We start from the raw sequence: 17,813 nt of genomic DNA on the forward strand, positions 1-17,813 counted from the left end.
ATTTGTGGATCAGTAAGGTTTGTGGAGCAGGCGGAGAAACAGAATCCGGTGATCTGTGATGAACTGGCAGCTCTAAGAAAAGAGGAACCGTCTGGCAGAATCTGGGCTAGAAGCTGATATTCTGTCAGATGACAGACATTACAAAGATGAACCAGGGAAATAACCAGCAGTGGAAATGACTCTTCTCAAGAACTCTTCTCAAGACCAATTTTCTTGTTCTTTGGTATAGAAGTAAACAAATGTAAAAAAAGAAAACACACATATATATAAGGTGTGCACATTACTGGTTTGCTGTGGTGGTGCAGGGGTTAAGCACATTCCACATAAGGCGTTGTTAGTCCTCTGCCCGGCTGTCGCAGGTTCGATTTCCTGGTGATCTATGTTGCATGACTTCTGTATTTAACTACTTAACTGTCTTAGCACTTTCAAATAAAGCCATAAAAATAAAACGTTTAAGCATGACTGGACACAATACCGGTGACACATCACTCTAATAAACAGGTGATTAGGTTCGCAGCATTACGCAGCCTCCCTGTGTTCATCACAGCGCTGCAAGTTTAATGAGGAAATGCTGCCCCCTACCGTTAACGATTCACAACTTCATCCATTCCACGAGAGCGGGCATCAGTATTGGCTGATTTCTACGAGTCAGTTAATATTATAAAACTGACTTTCTCTGTCAGTTTGATGCACAAATATGCAAATCTGAGTCGACAAAGATTCACCAACTGCCAGAGATGGGTAGTAACTAGTTACATTTACTCAATTACATTTACTTGAGTAACTATTTTGGAAAAAAAATTGCACTTTTAGGAAAATGCTTATTATGTTGTATTACTTTTATTTGATTCATTTTAGTATGAACCATCGCAGACACAGACACACACCTGCAGTTTTTGTAAAGGTGTCTCATGTTTTTTTTTTTTTATTGAATGAAACTGATTTGGAAAAATGTTCTTTTGTTTCATTTGATTATTTTGTTATATTGTAATTTTCCACTTAGCTTTACATCTTGGTCCGTCTGATGATGTAATTTTTAAATATGAAATGATTGATAATGTGATCAGTTACTTAGTACTTGCTGCCAAATACCTTTTTTTTTCTAGGAATCTGACTGAATTTATGTAGAGAAGCACCGAAAGCCCAGGAAGGAGAGCATCTGTGCTGTTTTCCACCCAATACCCCCCTTGCCAAAATCAGATGAAAAACTAACCTAGAAGGAGTAAATTGGAAAAATATCCCAAAAAAGATTTTCCTGAACAACACAATAGAACAATTAAATATGGTTTTCTGATGAGCTCTCTCTTCAGAGACATTATCTGTTAAGGATCTGATAGGTAATAATCGCATTGACTTGTTTTGCCTCACAGAAGCCTGGCTGCAGCAGGGGGATTATTATGATAGCATAAATGAGTCAAACACTTCCTCCATTATTTGATTTTTTTTTTTTTTTTTAGATTTCTCAACGAACTTGGTGAAGAGGAGGCATGGCGACCTGACACATAACGGGTGTGTCAGCGTGACAAGAGTGTAAGCAGCACCGTGGAAACCGCATAATGGCTAGAGGAATTTATGGAAACGGTTTGCATCTTCCTGATTGAACATTGAACTGTCAGCATATGCAGTCGAGTTAAACAACATGCTAAAACCCGATGAAAAAAACAGTCCCATCAATTGGAGGACCTAATATCGTTGAACGTTTGTTTAATGGAAAACACACACATGACATACCAGACACTGAACAACCGTATATGATACCTCCGGCTACATTCAAAGCAACCATTCCTGTTCAATACGCTTTCAAAGTATCCATACAACACCTCAACTACGGTTGATGGCAATAAATTCAAAGCTGGGGGACGAAGAACTCACCCAACACGCTGCAGTCTAGAAAGAGCTCAGCACTATGGAAAATGTGGAGAACACAAACCATGTGAACTTGAAGATGGCATCAGAAATCTGCAAAGAATTTCCTACGTAACCTCTTCCGGAACACACACACACACACACACACACACACACACACACACACACACACACACACACACACACACACACACACACACACACACACATTGCACTTAAAAACGGTCAGGGACTTGGGTTGCTCGTGTCGTTTTGGGCTTGTTTATTATTTCTGTCTTCCTTGGTTTCTATTCTTTGAGTAGATCAGCAGTGTTTCTGTTTTCCTTTGCTTCAGTCATTTCTTACTCTAGATTTATTATCTAGTTATTCCAAGTCACCCAGTTTGTGTACTCTCCCTCGACCCCTGTACCAATTTCTGTCTCGCTCTCCTGCCACCCATTTCTAAACATACACACACACACACCCCACACACAGACACACACACATATATATATATATATATATATATATATACATATATATATATATATATATATATATATATATATATATATATATATATATATATATGTGTGTGTGTGTGTGTGTAACATATATTACATATATTACATACATATACAGTACATACATATTATATTTATTTATGTATTCATGTCTGTCTATCTATCTATCTATCTATCTATCTATCTATCTATCTATCTATCTATCTATCTATCTATCTATCTATCTATCTATCTATCTATCTATCTATCTATCTATCTATCTATATGTAATTGAATTATATAATTCAAAGACCATTTTCATTTGTCTTTGAAAATTAAGACAAATGTAATAATGTATTTGTCTTCAATTTCCCATATTTCATTTAATGACCAAAGCTGGGCGACGCCGCCGAGCCTCAGTGTCCCCGGCGCTCCTTCTGCTCCTGCTGATTGATCCTAAAACTCATTCATCAGATCCAGAACCGCTTCCTGACGTAACTTTCCCACTTATTTATTTCACTCCGCCAAAGACGCCGAGCCTACTTTTTTTTTTTTTTTTTTTTTTTTTTTTCCCCTCCGGCTCCCGCTGCGAGCGCCTCGGTGCCGTGCAGTCAGCAGGGGGCATGCACATATAGTTATAATAATAATAAAAAAAGAATGCACTTCAGGAAAACCAGCTAAGACGAGCCTCCATCGCTTCGCCCGCCCGCTCCGCAAACGCAAACACGGCTGCGGCGGGGATGGAGCAGCGAGCTTAGCTGCATGTGTCCGGCGGGACTGCCCCTGGCTTTTTTTTCTGGGGAAGATCATATTGGATCATATTGTTTGCAGGACGTTGTTCCTCCTGCAGCCCCCCCAGTCTATCCCGACGTAGTTGTGAATTGAACATGGCGACTGTACCAGTGTATTGCATCTGCAGATTACCTTACGACGTGACCCAGTTTATGATCGAGTGCGATGCTTGCAAGGACTGGTTTCACGGCAGGTAAGGCCGGATGGCTCGTCGAGCTGCTTTCTGTGGCGGTTTGCATTTTGTGGGGGGAACAAACAAAAATGGCGAAGACTCGGCTGCGTTTTTGACAGCTTTGTGGCTCTCAGTCGCCCGTCTACATCTGAAGAGAGGCCGCTTGGAGAAGAAGAAGAAGGCGGAGTTAAATATAGCCGGACCGGGGTTGTGACATTTTTTCGCGAAATATAACGAAACGGATTCCCGTGAATCCTAAACGTACTTCGGGAAATAATATTATGGAGTGAGGGGCTTCGTCTGCTCATGTCTCCCGTGAGCTGTTTGACATCCTCCCGTATCCCCAAACTAAACTCTGCCTTCCCCTTGTCAGGAGCGGACAGCGGCGGGGGAAGCCTCGGCGGAGTCGCCGTTCTTCTGGGTCTCGTTTTCCCCGTCTCCCTCCACCGCTGCCACACTCCCTTTTTTTTTTTTTTTTTATTTATCAGCCATATTGTTGTTAAGTGCTGCCACATACGGAGCGGTCTGTCGGTTTTCGCTCGCTGTTCAAGCGGAGCGTGGTTTGGAAATCACGACTCGAGCCCGAGCTCAGAGCCCCGCAGCAGAGTCTTCCTGCCAGGCGCCAGCCATGGCTGACAATAGCCCGTGTTTATGGCGTCCCGACCCGTCAGCAGGGAGAGAAGCGCAGTTGTTGTTAACAGTAATGGAAGCGGCTGGAGCCTCCGGTACTCTGGACTTATGGCCAGCCGCCGTGCTGCCTGTCCGAGCGGAGCGCAAATCGGATCCTCCGCTCATCTTCCGTTGTACAGGAGTCGCTGCGATCTCCGCAGAATCCTTGTCAACATTTGGCATTATTTGCCCCACTTCTTTTTTCACAGTCACAAGCTGCCCCGTCCGAACGTCGGCGGTGGTCTGCGTGTAATTCACACCGTTCGGCTGCACTCCGGGGCGTCTTACTTTAATTAGATCATTTGTTTAAAGCGTTTGTTTGAGTGAAGAAGCCCTACGGAGCGATGGACAGTATTTACGCGCCTGAATGTTAACCCCTTAATGCTTCCCCGACTCGCTGGGCTGCCTGCCTGCCTGCCTGCCTCGGGCTTTATCTGTGAGTTAAACGCAGGGGAAAGAGCCATGACCTGCAGTCAGGCATCAGCAGAAACTCAACAAGTACCTGCATTCAGAGGAGTCATGTAGAGATATAAGATGCAGGTTATGAAAAGAACCTGAATGCCCATGTTTCCTGCAAACCTGCGTTATAATGCCCATGCAAATACAGTATGTTGGGAGCTAGCGTACTGTACATGAGCCCTTTAGAGATTTTTGTGTTTTTAGTCACTGTGAGTAGATCCACAGCTCCAGCAGCCTAAAAACACAATCCACAGGGAACCAGTGTGTTATTCTGAAAAAGCATAGTTTCAAAGGAACAAACCTCACCTTGACTGGAAACTAACACCTCAAAATCTATGAACTCGTACCGTGGCGTTAGAAGCATATACTGCTTTATAATAGCCTGTAATATCAGGTTTAGGACACAGTTGGACAAAATAAACTAAATATGAAATATGACGATGTTTTAGTATTAGCCTACTGTCAGAGGGAATGAAGTTGGAGTATTTTTGGGGAAACAGGTGTTTTTTTTTTTTTTGCTGGAGTACATCTGTTCAAACAGACTGAGTCTATTTCTTCATAAAGTTGCTGCTTTTTTTAACTTCTAAACTTTTTTGTTGTTGTTTTTAATAGTTAAGAAAAAAAATAGTTCATAGACATTTTGAGTGTCAGTGCTGTGGTTGATAACAGATGAGCGTTCTCAATAACTGTCGCTATCATCGCAATCCATTTGAACAACAGTTCAGTTTCAGTTCATCCGAAGGAAAGATACGTATTTTTTAGAATTCTGGATTTATGACTCGGTTTTAGTTGAACAAAGTCCGGATTTTGGCTCGGCCAGCCAGGGATTTCCCTCCAAACCCAAACCTCAAAATTCAATATGGCTGCTGCAGTGATAGCAGCAGGAGTCACCTGTTCCTCTGATGGGCTGTGTTCTACTCCATCTATCATATCTTTAGGTCTGAGTCGCATGTTGCTACTTTCCAAATTCTGTGACTTGACAGCGATTGGACCCCACCAAAAAAATTTTTGGGATCTCGGCCTTGGCCTTTCCCAGTCAGGGTTGTTTGAGTTGGACCTGGTCAGGTAGTGAGAACCGATCATCGACCCAGCTACAAACGTGTTTTTCCAACAGCCAATGAGAAACAGAGGCTGGGAAACAAACTATTGACTAAACACAGTCAAGTGGTGATAAAAAAAAAAACAGCGGAGACACTTGAATATTTAGAGTAATATACAGTAAACAATAAATGAGCTACTGAAGTAAACCAAGCAATTGACATATTTAACATAAAGGTAATTGGATTTAATTTAATGGGATTGTACTCGCGAGGCAGCAGCCACCCTAGTGGCTCTTGTAACACGGCTAGACATTTATAATTACTACATTCTCCAATGAGAATAAATGCATCTGTTGCGATTTGTAATTGCGTGTGTGACTCATCCCAATCAATAACATGCAACTCTGGAAAAAAACGAAGAGCCCACTGCACTGAACCCCATTGAAAGCCTCCTGGTTCTTCCACCAAATATTGATTTCTGAACTCTTCCTGAGTGTTGTTGTTTCTAAATGAATACAAACTTGATTTCTCTGCATTATTTGAGGTCTGAAAGCGCTGCATCTTTTTTGTTATTTTTGTAAATTTATGTATTTATTTTTTTAAGAAAGGGGGGCCACACCATGCTGAAGGGCCCTGCGCGGTCGACCCAGCATGCCACCGTCAGTCTGAACAGCAGCTCATGGAAGTCGAGTAATTGCTGTTTTCCACATAAATAAACACACCAATGAAATTCAGAACAATAACACAATAGTATGGAGAGGGAGGTGCGAAAAGTTCGCCAGCGTGTCGGACCACATGAGGCCAGAAACAAAACGACGCGATTTTCGTCACGAGGACTGATTGAATCAGTTTGGCTCAACCATTAGCACGTTAGCATGCTGACCCCTTGTATCGTACCATCCACTTGTTGAGTCGTTGATCAGTCTGAGCCCGCGTTTTATCCTTGGGTGTTGGGTTTTAGTGTTTTTATTTGGAACTGTGTAGCATTTTGGCCAAAGCAGAATTTCCTCCAGGAGCAAAGAAGGGCAGGGTAAGGGTTAGAAAATACAATTGAATACATTACAATTGAAATAAATCACAATTCTTTTTGCATGTCTGTTAAATCCCATCAACTAATCAGCCCCAGATCTTCAGGAGCAGACTGAACGTTTACAGCGTAGAGCAACCGCCACTGGTCTACCGCGTTCAGCTCTTCTTCATTTTCCATGTTTCTTTGTGTGCTCATCTAAAGTAGATTCACTGAAAATAAACCTTCCAGGTGAAAAGCAGATTGCAGTACTTGGCAAGAACACGGGGGACGAAAACAAACAAACAACAAAGACAAACAGGAAGTGCAGGGCCGGCCCAAAGCTCAGAATTTGACTTAGGGCTCTGCGTTAAAATGTAGATTTAAAAACACAGGAATTTTAACAGTTGTTTATTGTCACTATCAGTGCTGTTAAACTTGATTTAATGGTTTCAGTATGGATACATTAACATATTTAACTTGTTTTACATGTAAGTTTAAGATCTAAAGGAGCTGACAATTTTACTTTGTAAAAGTACAAATCTGATGCTATGAGTTTGTGTTTGAGCTTGGTTTGTTTGTTTATATGACCTCAGCAAACTACAATAATTATTAGTCACTTTTAAGCTCAGGCAATTAAACTGGCTGATGTTCTTAGCGGGAAGAGGGGCCCCTAAATCAAATTCTGCTCAAGGCCCCCGTACAGCTTTGTGCCGGCCCTGCACGTCTTGCTTGTTTGTCCCTGTGTTCCTGCCAAGTACTGCAGCCTGATTTCCACCTGGAAGGCTTATTTTCTGCGCATCTATTTTAGATAAGCACACAAAGAAACATGCGAAAATGAACCGAGTTTAAAGCGGCTCCTCTATGCTGTAAAACTTCAGTCTGCTGCCGATCCAGCCGGACATAAAGTGGGTGTGGTCTGACGTATTGACTCATTATTCTAATCAGTTGTTTGTCTAGGTTAAAGTTAAGGATGTTTCAGCTAATGGTTAGAGGTATCGAGGGGCTTTATTTATAGAAGGCAAATATTAAAAACAGTTCAGGAATCTTCTCAGATAGTCTGAGGTCAGACTGTGACGCTCAGAGCAACAACTGGGCCTCAGAGTGTCCCGGCTCCTGGACTTCAAGTTCCTGGTAGGACACGTGGGTTTCGCTGCGCGGAGACGGAGAAATCCAACGGTCCAAAGCGTGAATGTTTCTGTTGGTGTTTTATATAGAACAGAAGTGAAATAAATCCGTAGCTGCAGGCAGCTTATGATTATCCTTGTAATTAGTAAATAAGCTTGTAACCGAGATGCTGGCTCGGTTTTCTAATGTGTCAGCAGCCTGTGAGTGAAGACAGGCTGTAAAGCAGCGCATAGAGGAACATTTGCCTGATTTGGGAAGAGTTTTCCTACTAGAAACACTAAACTAAACCAACACAAAAAGTCACTTCGCTTCTTTAGTCCCTTCATTCATCTTTTTTTTCTGTCTTCTGATTTATTATAGGTCTGGTAATGATGTGGTTCTTGGATAGATCTTGTAGGTCATTTTTGTGAGTAGTTTGGGTTGTTTTTTTTTTGCTCAAAGTGTAATATCATATTTATAAACCCTGGATCCAAGACAGAATGATTGCCGCCTTTGAATTCAGCCACAAACACAGGAAGACGCCTGATGCTGGTGAAAGAATGTCGCCTCTGTTGTCTGCCGTTTGACTTTTGGTGTTGCAGATCAACTCTCTTTCAGAAGAAACGGTTTGCTATGTCCGTTTGCTAAAGGTACCGCGGGAAAAGAAAGGCAGGAAAATGTCCTTCAGCAGACAGCCGGTTCACCAGGACAGAGTGAAGGGAATAGCGGCAGTCCTGCTCAGTGGAAAAGAAATTGGTGCTAGCAGGGATCTGTGAACATTTTTTTTTATTACGTTTAGATGTGGTAACACTCTCTTTATGATGATGTAGCAAGCGTCTGGTTTTCTTGGTTTAGTTGGATGAGGTCATGCGTAGAGGAGCCCGCCTGATTCCAGCCTCCGCTCCCACCTTCCATTCCCCACGTCGTCTCGGTCAAGTTTCAAGGCGCAGGATGGCGCGACACGACGTGTTGCCGACAGGACGGAGAGCTTTGCATTTCCCTCAGGCACGCACTAAAACATCACGTCTCGAAGGCGTCATGTCTGACTTCTATTAGGTCTGCGAGCACGTTTTGTCGCCGCCGTTAGCGTCAGCGCTAGTGACGGTGTGACTCCTGCGTTGTTCGTACTTCCCTTCCTGCGACTGGTCAGCTTTGGTCGACATGTTTGCCGGCGTCAGGCTTGTTGACCACAAAACGCCGGAATCTAGCGTTGTTCGATTCCATCAATTTCCTTTCCGATCCAATACCGAGAAAAATGAAAGTTGGTATCAGCGATACCGATCCGATACTTTGTGCAAAAACACTTAATTTGCCTGTTAGATCTAACAGTATTTGTTGTATTTCAAAGCACAGCTTCCTTAGAAGAACGACACACATCACCTCTAATTTATTCATTTTAGTCTCAGAAGCACAGGGTCATTTCCTAAAGCTGCTATTTTAACTACGGCAAAAATCATACAAGATATGTGAAAATGTTGCAAACTCAAAAAATAATAATGGTAAAGTAATAACCCTACTGATATACAGTATATCCTTGAGTAATTTTTAAGAACTACTATAAAATGAAAGCTGAAACAGATTGACTGACTGAGCAAAATATGTACTACACTCTTACCAGGCAGAAGAAAAAGTAGTTCCTCGTCAACCCTGTGTCATTTAGGCAAAATCTCAATAATTTAGTCTCTTTCTGACGTGTTCTTGTTCAGCTACATTATCTAAAATGACTGAAGTGTTGATGCTTGGCTTTGAGAATCGATCGTAAAGCATATAAATCTTTATGTTTCGGTTTCAATCCGCACATCGCTACTGGAAACATTCTGTGACAATTTGATCTTCAAGCTGGGTAGGGATCCTGTCCGTTGTGTCCGTCCTCCGGTGTGTTTGCGGGACGCAGATTGAGAAATAGTTGCGAGAGTAGAGACAAAGATATGATATTAATGTTCAAATGCGTGCATTTAAAAAATACATTACAAAACACATGACCGCTAAATAAGTCAGAGCCTGAGCTAAATATAGTTCCAGTGAAATATCGAAACTTTTTAAAGCGAGTGATGTTTGGACTACCCTGGACTTCACCTGAGACTGTTTCACAGTTTCACTCCTCGGACAGAGAAACATGTTTTCATAGTTGTTTTAAAACAGAGAATATGAAGTTTATCTTGAGATTCTGGCCTCCGTCGCTGTCTGAGAGGATCTCTGTATGTTTACAGGCGTCTGATTGGCTCGTATTTTGCACGCCATCAGCAGATTGTTTGCTACAAATGTATTTTGCAGGAGAATTGAGGTTTGTGTTCTTCCAGCATAAACAATAGTTTGATTACTTTGGGCAAACATGTGCAAATAAATTATTTCCAATGGCTCAGAAAGTGCAATTAGGATTTCTAAATAGAACGTAGAAAGCACAAATAGCAATAGATTCAACAGGTCTGTCCTTATGCATCAGGCACGTTGTCACTGGTAACCGATCGGGAATTTTTAAAATATCGGATAGCTGCTGAAAAAATATATTAATATCAGATTGGTGGAGTTCTAGTGGGAAGTCCATGGCCTGCAAAGCTCACTGCATCGCCGCCTGCAGGCTTGCAGAAAATACTCCACAGAGAAATTATTTGGAAGCATTAGTCAAACAATATTTGTTGGTTTCAGTTTCTTTATTTTTTATTGTACATTAGCTGTTCTTCTCCTAAATGCAGTGACTGAGCAAATGAAAGTTGTTTTTACATGTTTGACCGAGCTTGTGAAGCTGTACTGGCGCAGAGTTATCAAATTGATTCGCACTTCAGTACCTTTATGTCTGTGTTTGAAAAAACGGAAACGTTTTAAGTAGGGATGAACTCCACATCGGCACCGAGATCGGTACTGGCCGATATTAGTCGTTTTTTAATATATCGGTATCGGCCCAATATAAACAAACAACATTTATTTTTATCTGTTTCTGGCCAGGTTTTTTCCAAAGGTGTTGAAACGGCAGTAAAATATGTATAATATCGCTAAATATTTCTGCGGATACTAAACCTCAGGTATCGTAGTGAAAAAAGTGCATCGGCGCATCGCTACACAGCATGTGGAGTTCCCATGTCTTATATAATTATATATAAATGTATATATAAGACAAAACTAGAGACTGTACAGTAAGGGGGCAACACAAGAAAATATCCCTATGGTCTTGTGTCACATTAGTATTTGTTTTGCCCTAATAAAGGAATTTTGTCATATTGTAATTAATCATATTTTTTGCTCTTAACTAGAATGAACCCAGTGTCTCCAAAATAAAGTTGCTAGGGTATTAAAAATGGTATGGAGTATTTCTCTTGGTATCTGTCTGGAGTTTGAAGTTTTCGCCTGGTGAGAAGCAGGAAGGCTTTCCACTGATCCTGCCGTCCAGGTTTGATTACACTCACAGGCTTGGTGTATTTCTAGGCTGCTGCTTTGTGTGGGCGTTGCAAAGATTGTAAACATCATCCCCAACACAGCAACAGGCCTGATTTTAATACTCCGATGGCTTTATGAGTCAGTAATAAGCCAGCGATCCGGATTCAGACTAAGATTTTCCTCTGTTTGGACCCAACAGTTTCTCTCTGAATGAGTTGATTTGAATTTCTGAAACGATTCATTGATCATTCACAAAGAAAATTCTACAAAAACTGCTGGGAAGCACAGACACAGCTAATTTATTTATTTATTTTTAATTGTGGTCTATAGGAAACTCTATTTCCTATAGAGTTTGCCTTTTTAATCTCCACAAAAAAGTTTGTAAATAATGCAGGAAAAATAACGGAGACAGCTTCGTTTAGTTCAACGTGGACAAATGGGTCCCTTTTTTCCGTCTGTTCAGGTCATAAAATTAAAATAGAGCAAGAATGTGACGAAATAAAACAATTCTAAATCAAATTCAAATTCTAAAAGTTAGTTTATTGATCTCGAAGGGAAATTAAATGATCAGGTCCATATAAGTAACATTTTAACTTTTTCATTCCCTTCACACACGCCTTCAAGAAACAACAACAAAAAACTGTGACAAGAAGTCAGAGTGTTTGATTCTGATTCCTAGAGTTTAATTCCTAACTCTGACAAGTGTGACAGACGTGATCAGTCCGTCTCTGAAAAATGTATTTTTTCTTCGCCCAATTTATAGAAACTCTTTTGTTCGGCCGATGAGATGAACAAGTGGTAAAATCTGCCTGGAGTTTCTGACATGCAGTTTGGTTGCGCCTGTAGAAAGAGAAGCAGAGGAGCGTCTGAAGGAAATGACTTCACTTTCCATCAGCTGTGGTAATAAACTCAGTTAGTTTCTGGATTACCTAATAATCTGTCAGATGACACTTTTCTCCTGCTGGCTGCAGAGAATCCTCCATTCACGGCATTGCAGTGAACTAACAACAGTCAAATTATTGGAGGAAATTGGACGAGTGAGCTGAAGTCTAAAAACAAACGTTTTCAGCATTTGCAGAGACAACTTCAACATAAACGCCATGATTAATGCGTCAGTTATTCACGCAAAAATCAGTAATAATTGAAAGTTGATAAGTTTCCATACGTTGGATGACAGGTATTATTTACTCTGACACACTCAAAGGTAGATTAGAATGGTTTGAAGTGAGGTTAGGATCAGGAAGAGCTTCCTGACATGTGGTTGGAAGAAGTCATCTCACCGTGACCTTGGGCGAAATGAGGTCAGTCCAGGATGGTGGTCAGAATCTCTCCTCTTTTCATCGACTCCATCAGTTTAAATCGAGCCCGACAGAAAACGTCGTGATCAGGTTGGAGCAGCGCTCAGTTAGCAGCTGTTAGCACCCTGACCGACCGACTGACTGGTCCAGCTTGAGCTGCGTTGTCCAGAAGAACTTTGACCCTGCAGAGTTGTGTAGTAACAGTTACATTTACTCAATTACACTTACTTGAGTATGAAACTGAGTTTAAACTTTTAATGAGTCAATTCTCATGGTATATTTCTGAGGTATTTTTGGCTTGAAAAAAGCGTGTTTGATAACGTTTCATATTCATATTTCATAATTAAAACTTCTCAATGTTTGACATTGTCTAGCAAAATGTTTTTTTTTACGTCAGGCTACATGGCTGCTACATTGATGAGCTGCTCTAAGCTGTAGTTGGTAATTTGTTGTTTGTTGCTGAGCAAAATCATTTTGTGGCTTTAAACAAACATTATTTTTTCATCAACTTCTAAGTTATGTGAAACTTATGTTAAAATCATTTGAAGACTCAGAATCAGTCCAGTTCAAATCCACATTGTCAGAGGAGAAAGACTCACCCAGTATAAATAAAAGTTTTAGCTATTTGAGTAACGCTTAAGAGAAATGTATTTAATCATAGAATGTCATGAATGTGTGTGTGTGTATTCCATCTTAAGTTTGGCTGCACCGACTGCAGTTTTCTGGCCGATCCCTGGTTACCGATCTTTAAAAAGCCTGACCTGCCGATTTTGATTTTGACTGATATTACATTTTTTTGTCTGAAATGTCGCTAAATATAGCAAGAAAGTCACTGAGTTGCAACAGTGGGGTGAATATTGTTAACTGCGAACGTTCAGATCTGACCTGGTGGGCTGGTCTGTCAGTCAAACCTCTCACTGCAGAGCAGAAGAGGACAGAGGCTGATTTTTAAACCTTTGCTGACAAAGATAAGACCAGGGAATAACATGGGCTTCAAGTGTAAGTATCGTCCAATCACGATCCCCCAAAATTAAGGAAATCGGCGCCCAGAAATCAACTGGTCGATACATGTAGCCTATATTATACATGTATATAATGTAAACAGCACTGCCAGAGATGCAATAAGTTCATAGCAGTTGTGTGAATGATCTAATGATCGGACTGCTGATTGCAGCCAGTCCACATTGTTAGCAGAACTTGAGGGCCCCAAAACCACATTTTGCTTAGGGCCCCATGGAGGCTTGGGCCGGCCCTGCCTACAACACATGGCAGAGGTCAGAGTGTCTCTGCTGTCGTCTGTTTGTTGACAATAAGCCACGCTGCGGTTCTGCTTTCAGCTGTGTTGGGGTGGATGAAGACGATGCGCCGGACATCGACATCTATCACTGCCCAAACTGCGAGAAGACCCACGGCAAATCCACATGTGAGTAACAGCACTGACTCAGTGGGCCACTGGGTGGCAGTGTGGGCCTCTGTTTTAATGGCTTCAAATTTTAATGAGATTGTGTTGAAGACAAACGTTTATTGACTAGACGTTTAAAGACTAAAAATGAGAAAATGCTTTTTTAAATTCAAATGCATCGTGCAGTCTCTATTTTTTCTTGCTTCTGACTTTTCAGTGAAAAAGAAAAAGAACTGGAGCAAACACGACACGGGGCAAAGCACAGACATCCGGGCGGTTCAGAACGGCAGCCAGGTTTTCATCAAGGAGCTGCGCAGTCGAACGTTCCCCAGGTGAACACCTCTCCGTCCCGTTGATTGTTCCCGAGAACAGGCCACTCGGTGTTCGCTCCACCTTAACACTGAATGACTGTTTTCGATGTTTGCTGGAGAATTTCAAGAAAACCTCGCTGGAAATGCTGGCGTGAAGCTGTATATCACACTGAGTTGAGGGTTGCTGTTTGGGGTGAAGCGGAGTTGCTAATGAGCACAACCATCATACATAGTTTCTTGCAGATATTTTGAAACTTTAATGGAGTTTGTTGGGTCTTTATCCCACAGACACACGTTAATATTAAGCAGACAGGAAATGATACTTGGCTTCCATGTCTTATTTACAAATGAAAATCTGATAGGTGGGATGGTCAGTGTGTATCCAGGCCTGCTGGGTCAGTACTCTGTAGATCCACAGCGACTTCAGGTCATCAGGGGTTCCACTTCACCGGCTTTGAACATCTACAGCACATGTGTCAAACTTAGGGCCCAGGGAGCCAAATATGTAACGTTGTAGCTTTTTAGACTCCAAATTACATCAATAAATCCCTCCAGTTTTTCACAAATCCACAAAATTTACGCAAAATCAACAAATTCCCACATTTTTAAAATGATTTTTACTGAAAATGTTTCTCAAAATTTGCCATAAACATTGGATTTAAGTGACTGTTGCCTCAGCCTCACTTAATGTCAAGTTATAGTCCGTGACTTTTTTAAATATAAAGTTGCATTTAATGTCATACATTAGCGCAAATGTAGTAAAAATTACTTACAAATATTTATAAATTATTTGTAATTATGAAAATCCCCACCAAAATCAATCACAAAGTCCTGGATGGATTTTATGATGTTCCATGGTGAAAAGATGTTTAATATTTTTTAAGTTTAAGACACAATTACTGATTGCTGAAACAAACAGCTACTTATTGATATTTTAACAGTTTAATGGGTTTTATTAGTACACTCTGGCACAACCGGCCCTTTAAGAACATTAAGATTTTTGATATGGCCTAGATTTTAGTGGTTGAAGAATTTCTCTTTTGTTGTTTGCTAAAGACGAAGAGCCATTTCTTCAGCTAGTGCCAAACTATCTTGTTTGTTTTGGTTGTATTTTACCCACAATGCCCTGGCGCTGCAGTTTGCATTTTGCTTTTTGGAGCGGTCTCCGGTCCGCTTGGCGTTCACATATGCATTCGAACCACAGCAGAGTTCGCTTCAACCAAACTGAGACCGAAGAGTTTAGGCAGACAAAAGTTTTCTTTTAATTTTTTTATCCAAATCAGAGTTTGATTACGCATTCACACCTCCCCAAATGAACCGGACCTTGCAGACAAACAACCTAGAGTTTGATTGATGAGGACTGAACAAGACTGGTGGGAACTATTCCTTGCAGGTCTGGGTTCATGGCTCTCCATGGTGCTGGTTGTTCTCAGTTGTTCTCTGAAGAACTTCTGCAGACAGAACAACTGGAGTAGTGGACCCTACTTACAAATGGGCTCCACGCTCTAGAGATATCTACATGGAGAAACCACACAAGGATGAATGAATGGATATTGATGGATGGTCAGTTTTCAGCTTGTGTTCCACCACCTCCAGCTGCCTCCACATGGGGGTGCTGTGGTCCACCCTTGAGGGGCTGCCTTACGTTAGTTATGGGGCCCAGCTGGGTCCAGGCGGTCACAGTAAAACCAAACTCCTCTCTCTTCCAGCGCTGACGACATCGTGGTGAAACTGAGCAGCAGTCAGCTGACCCTGGACTACCTGGAGGAGAACGGCTTCAACGAACCCATCCTGGTTCAGAAGAAGGACGGTCTGGGCATGTCCATGCCTCCCCCAACCTTCTACATCAGTGATGTGGAGAAATATGTTGGTAGGAAGAAATTCCAACAGCCTATCTAGAGCTCCCTGGTAGCGTCAGCGCCTCTACTGGCCTGTGAGGAAATGTAAAAGCACCTGATTGGAGCGCAATATTTCACCATTAAGATGGTACAACACATAATCTGTTCAATTTTAAAATATACTTACTTTAAACCAGGGGTCATCAAGCTGTGGCTCTGGGGCCAATGTTGCTCTTTAGACCGTCCATGATTATAACATTGGCTAAAAGTGATAAAGAACCAGCCAATGTTTTAAAATCTGGATTTAATAACAAATGCACATTTTTGATTTCTAGTTGTCTTATAATTATTATAAATTCTGCTGTCTTATAAGCAACATGTTTCACATAACACATACAATTAATTTAATAGGACAAAGTGTTATGTGCCTCTGGAGTTCATGTAGGAATTACATGTTTATTACTGAACTGCTTTAAATAATTGTAAGAATATTTAATGACAGGATTATGCCATAGAGGTGCATGAGTAATTATAACAGATGAGTGATTTAAATTTAAAGCAGGATTTTATTCTGCTGATTGAAATGTATCCATAACAAAAGTTGTTATCTGACTGACTTATTCGTATGTGTTCATTCTGCTGAACTGTCAAATGAAACTTTAGTTGTTGTTTTTTGCCTCCTGTTGGAAACTATATAAAGTTCCATTGTTTACAGAACAAGTAGGGAGTAGGGATAAAACCAATGAAGGAAAGCAAAAGTTCCAAACGCGGAGCTGGGAATCTGACCTGCACGCAGTGCCATGTGATCTCCAACAGGGGGAGCACCTGCTCTCTGAATACGCCGATGTTTGGGTGGTCGTGACAGAATCCCACCAGAGATGCGTTCAGCTACACTGACTTCATGACATGTTGACCTCATCTGTAGGTTCTGTGTCTTATCGGGTCCTGTCCTGCTGTCTCAGGTCCAGACGTCCCCGTGGACGTGGTGGACGTCACCAAACAGACCGACAGCCAGATGAAGCTCAAAGAGTTTGTTGACTATTACTACAGCACAAACAGGAAGAAGGTTTTGAACGTCATCAACCTCGAGTTCTCAGACACCAGGTAGCGGCTCGCCGTCTGGACTGTGATGTTTGAAAACAGGGAACTTTTTCTTCCAGACTGAAAGCCATTTTTTTCCCCTCCCCCTCCCCACCCAGAATGAGCTCCATAGTGGAGAGCCCGCAGATCGTACGGCGGCTGTCCTGGGTAGAAAACTACTGGCCCGACGACGCCTTGCTCGGGAAGCCGAAGGTCACCAAATACTGCCTCATCTGCGTGAAAGACAGCTACACCGACTTCCACATCGAATGTGGTGGAGCCTCGGTGTGGTACCACGTCCTGAAGGTCGGTGGCGGTCGGGCCGTGGAGCGGTCACTCAACCCTTCCTCAATGCAACCACAGTCCGTGATGCTAAACACCTGCTCATGTCCACAGGGAGAGAAGATCTTCTTTCTCATCAAGCCCACATCGGCCAACCTGTCTCTGTACGAGCGCTGGAGGTCGTCGTCCAATCACGGAGAGATGTTCTTCGCCGACCAGGTGGACAAGTGTTACAAATGCACCCTGAAGCAAGGCCAGACGCTGTTCGTCCCGTCAGGTCAGAGTCCGTCTCACTCCGCGCTCAGAAAGTGAGAAGAACTGGCGTGGAGTAACTTTAGGAGCACATGTGCTGAAACCCCGTCTAAAAACTCACTTCAGAATTATAAAATATGCTAAAGAAGATTCCAGGGATGCACGATATTATCAGTATCGCCTGATATTAGCTGTAAAATATAATATCGGACATCAGCCATTCTGTCAAAATAATTCACCGATATAAAAGGTGTTCTTATATGACAAACCAGTGACATGATGCCGGCAGCACAGCAGAACGTCATAGGAAACTGTTAAGTATTTATGCACGACTGATGTGCTTTTCACTTGTTGCTTGTGAACAGGTTGAATTTAGTTTTGTGAA

The 17,813-nt window shown here is 41.8% G+C and overlaps 1 protein-coding gene across 2 annotated transcripts in view; it reads left to right on the forward strand.

The window, feature by feature from the left end:
* The first annotated feature begins 2,973 nt into the window (after nucleotides 1–2,973).
* phf2 (PHD finger protein 2) overlaps nucleotides 2,974–17,813 on the forward strand; it is a 34,049-nt gene continuing 19,209 nt past the window's right edge. Inside the window, exons 1-7 of one of the 2 annotated variants that reach the window (XM_023325052.1) lie at nucleotides 2,974–3,333; nucleotides 13,601–13,686; nucleotides 13,883–13,997; nucleotides 15,686–15,846; nucleotides 16,777–16,918; nucleotides 17,014–17,200; nucleotides 17,291–17,453. In XM_023325052.1, coding sequence (XP_023180820.1) covers nucleotides 3,236–3,333; nucleotides 13,601–13,686; nucleotides 13,883–13,997; nucleotides 15,686–15,846; nucleotides 16,777–16,918; nucleotides 17,014–17,200; nucleotides 17,291–17,453 — 952 coding nt within the window. In that variant the 5' untranslated portion in view covers nucleotides 2,974–3,235. The remainder of the gene's footprint in view (nucleotides 3,334–13,600; nucleotides 13,687–13,882; nucleotides 13,998–15,685; nucleotides 15,847–16,776; nucleotides 16,919–17,013; nucleotides 17,201–17,290; nucleotides 17,454–17,813) is intronic. The other variant, XM_023325051.1, reaches the window with a different exon arrangement.

The sequence above is a fragment of the Xiphophorus maculatus genome, chromosome 20 (genome assembly GCF_002775205.1).
Source record: "Xiphophorus maculatus strain JP 163 A chromosome 20, X_maculatus-5.0-male, whole genome shotgun sequence".
In the NCBI taxonomy this organism is placed as follows: Eukaryota; Metazoa; Chordata; class Actinopteri; order Cyprinodontiformes; family Poeciliidae; genus Xiphophorus; species Xiphophorus maculatus.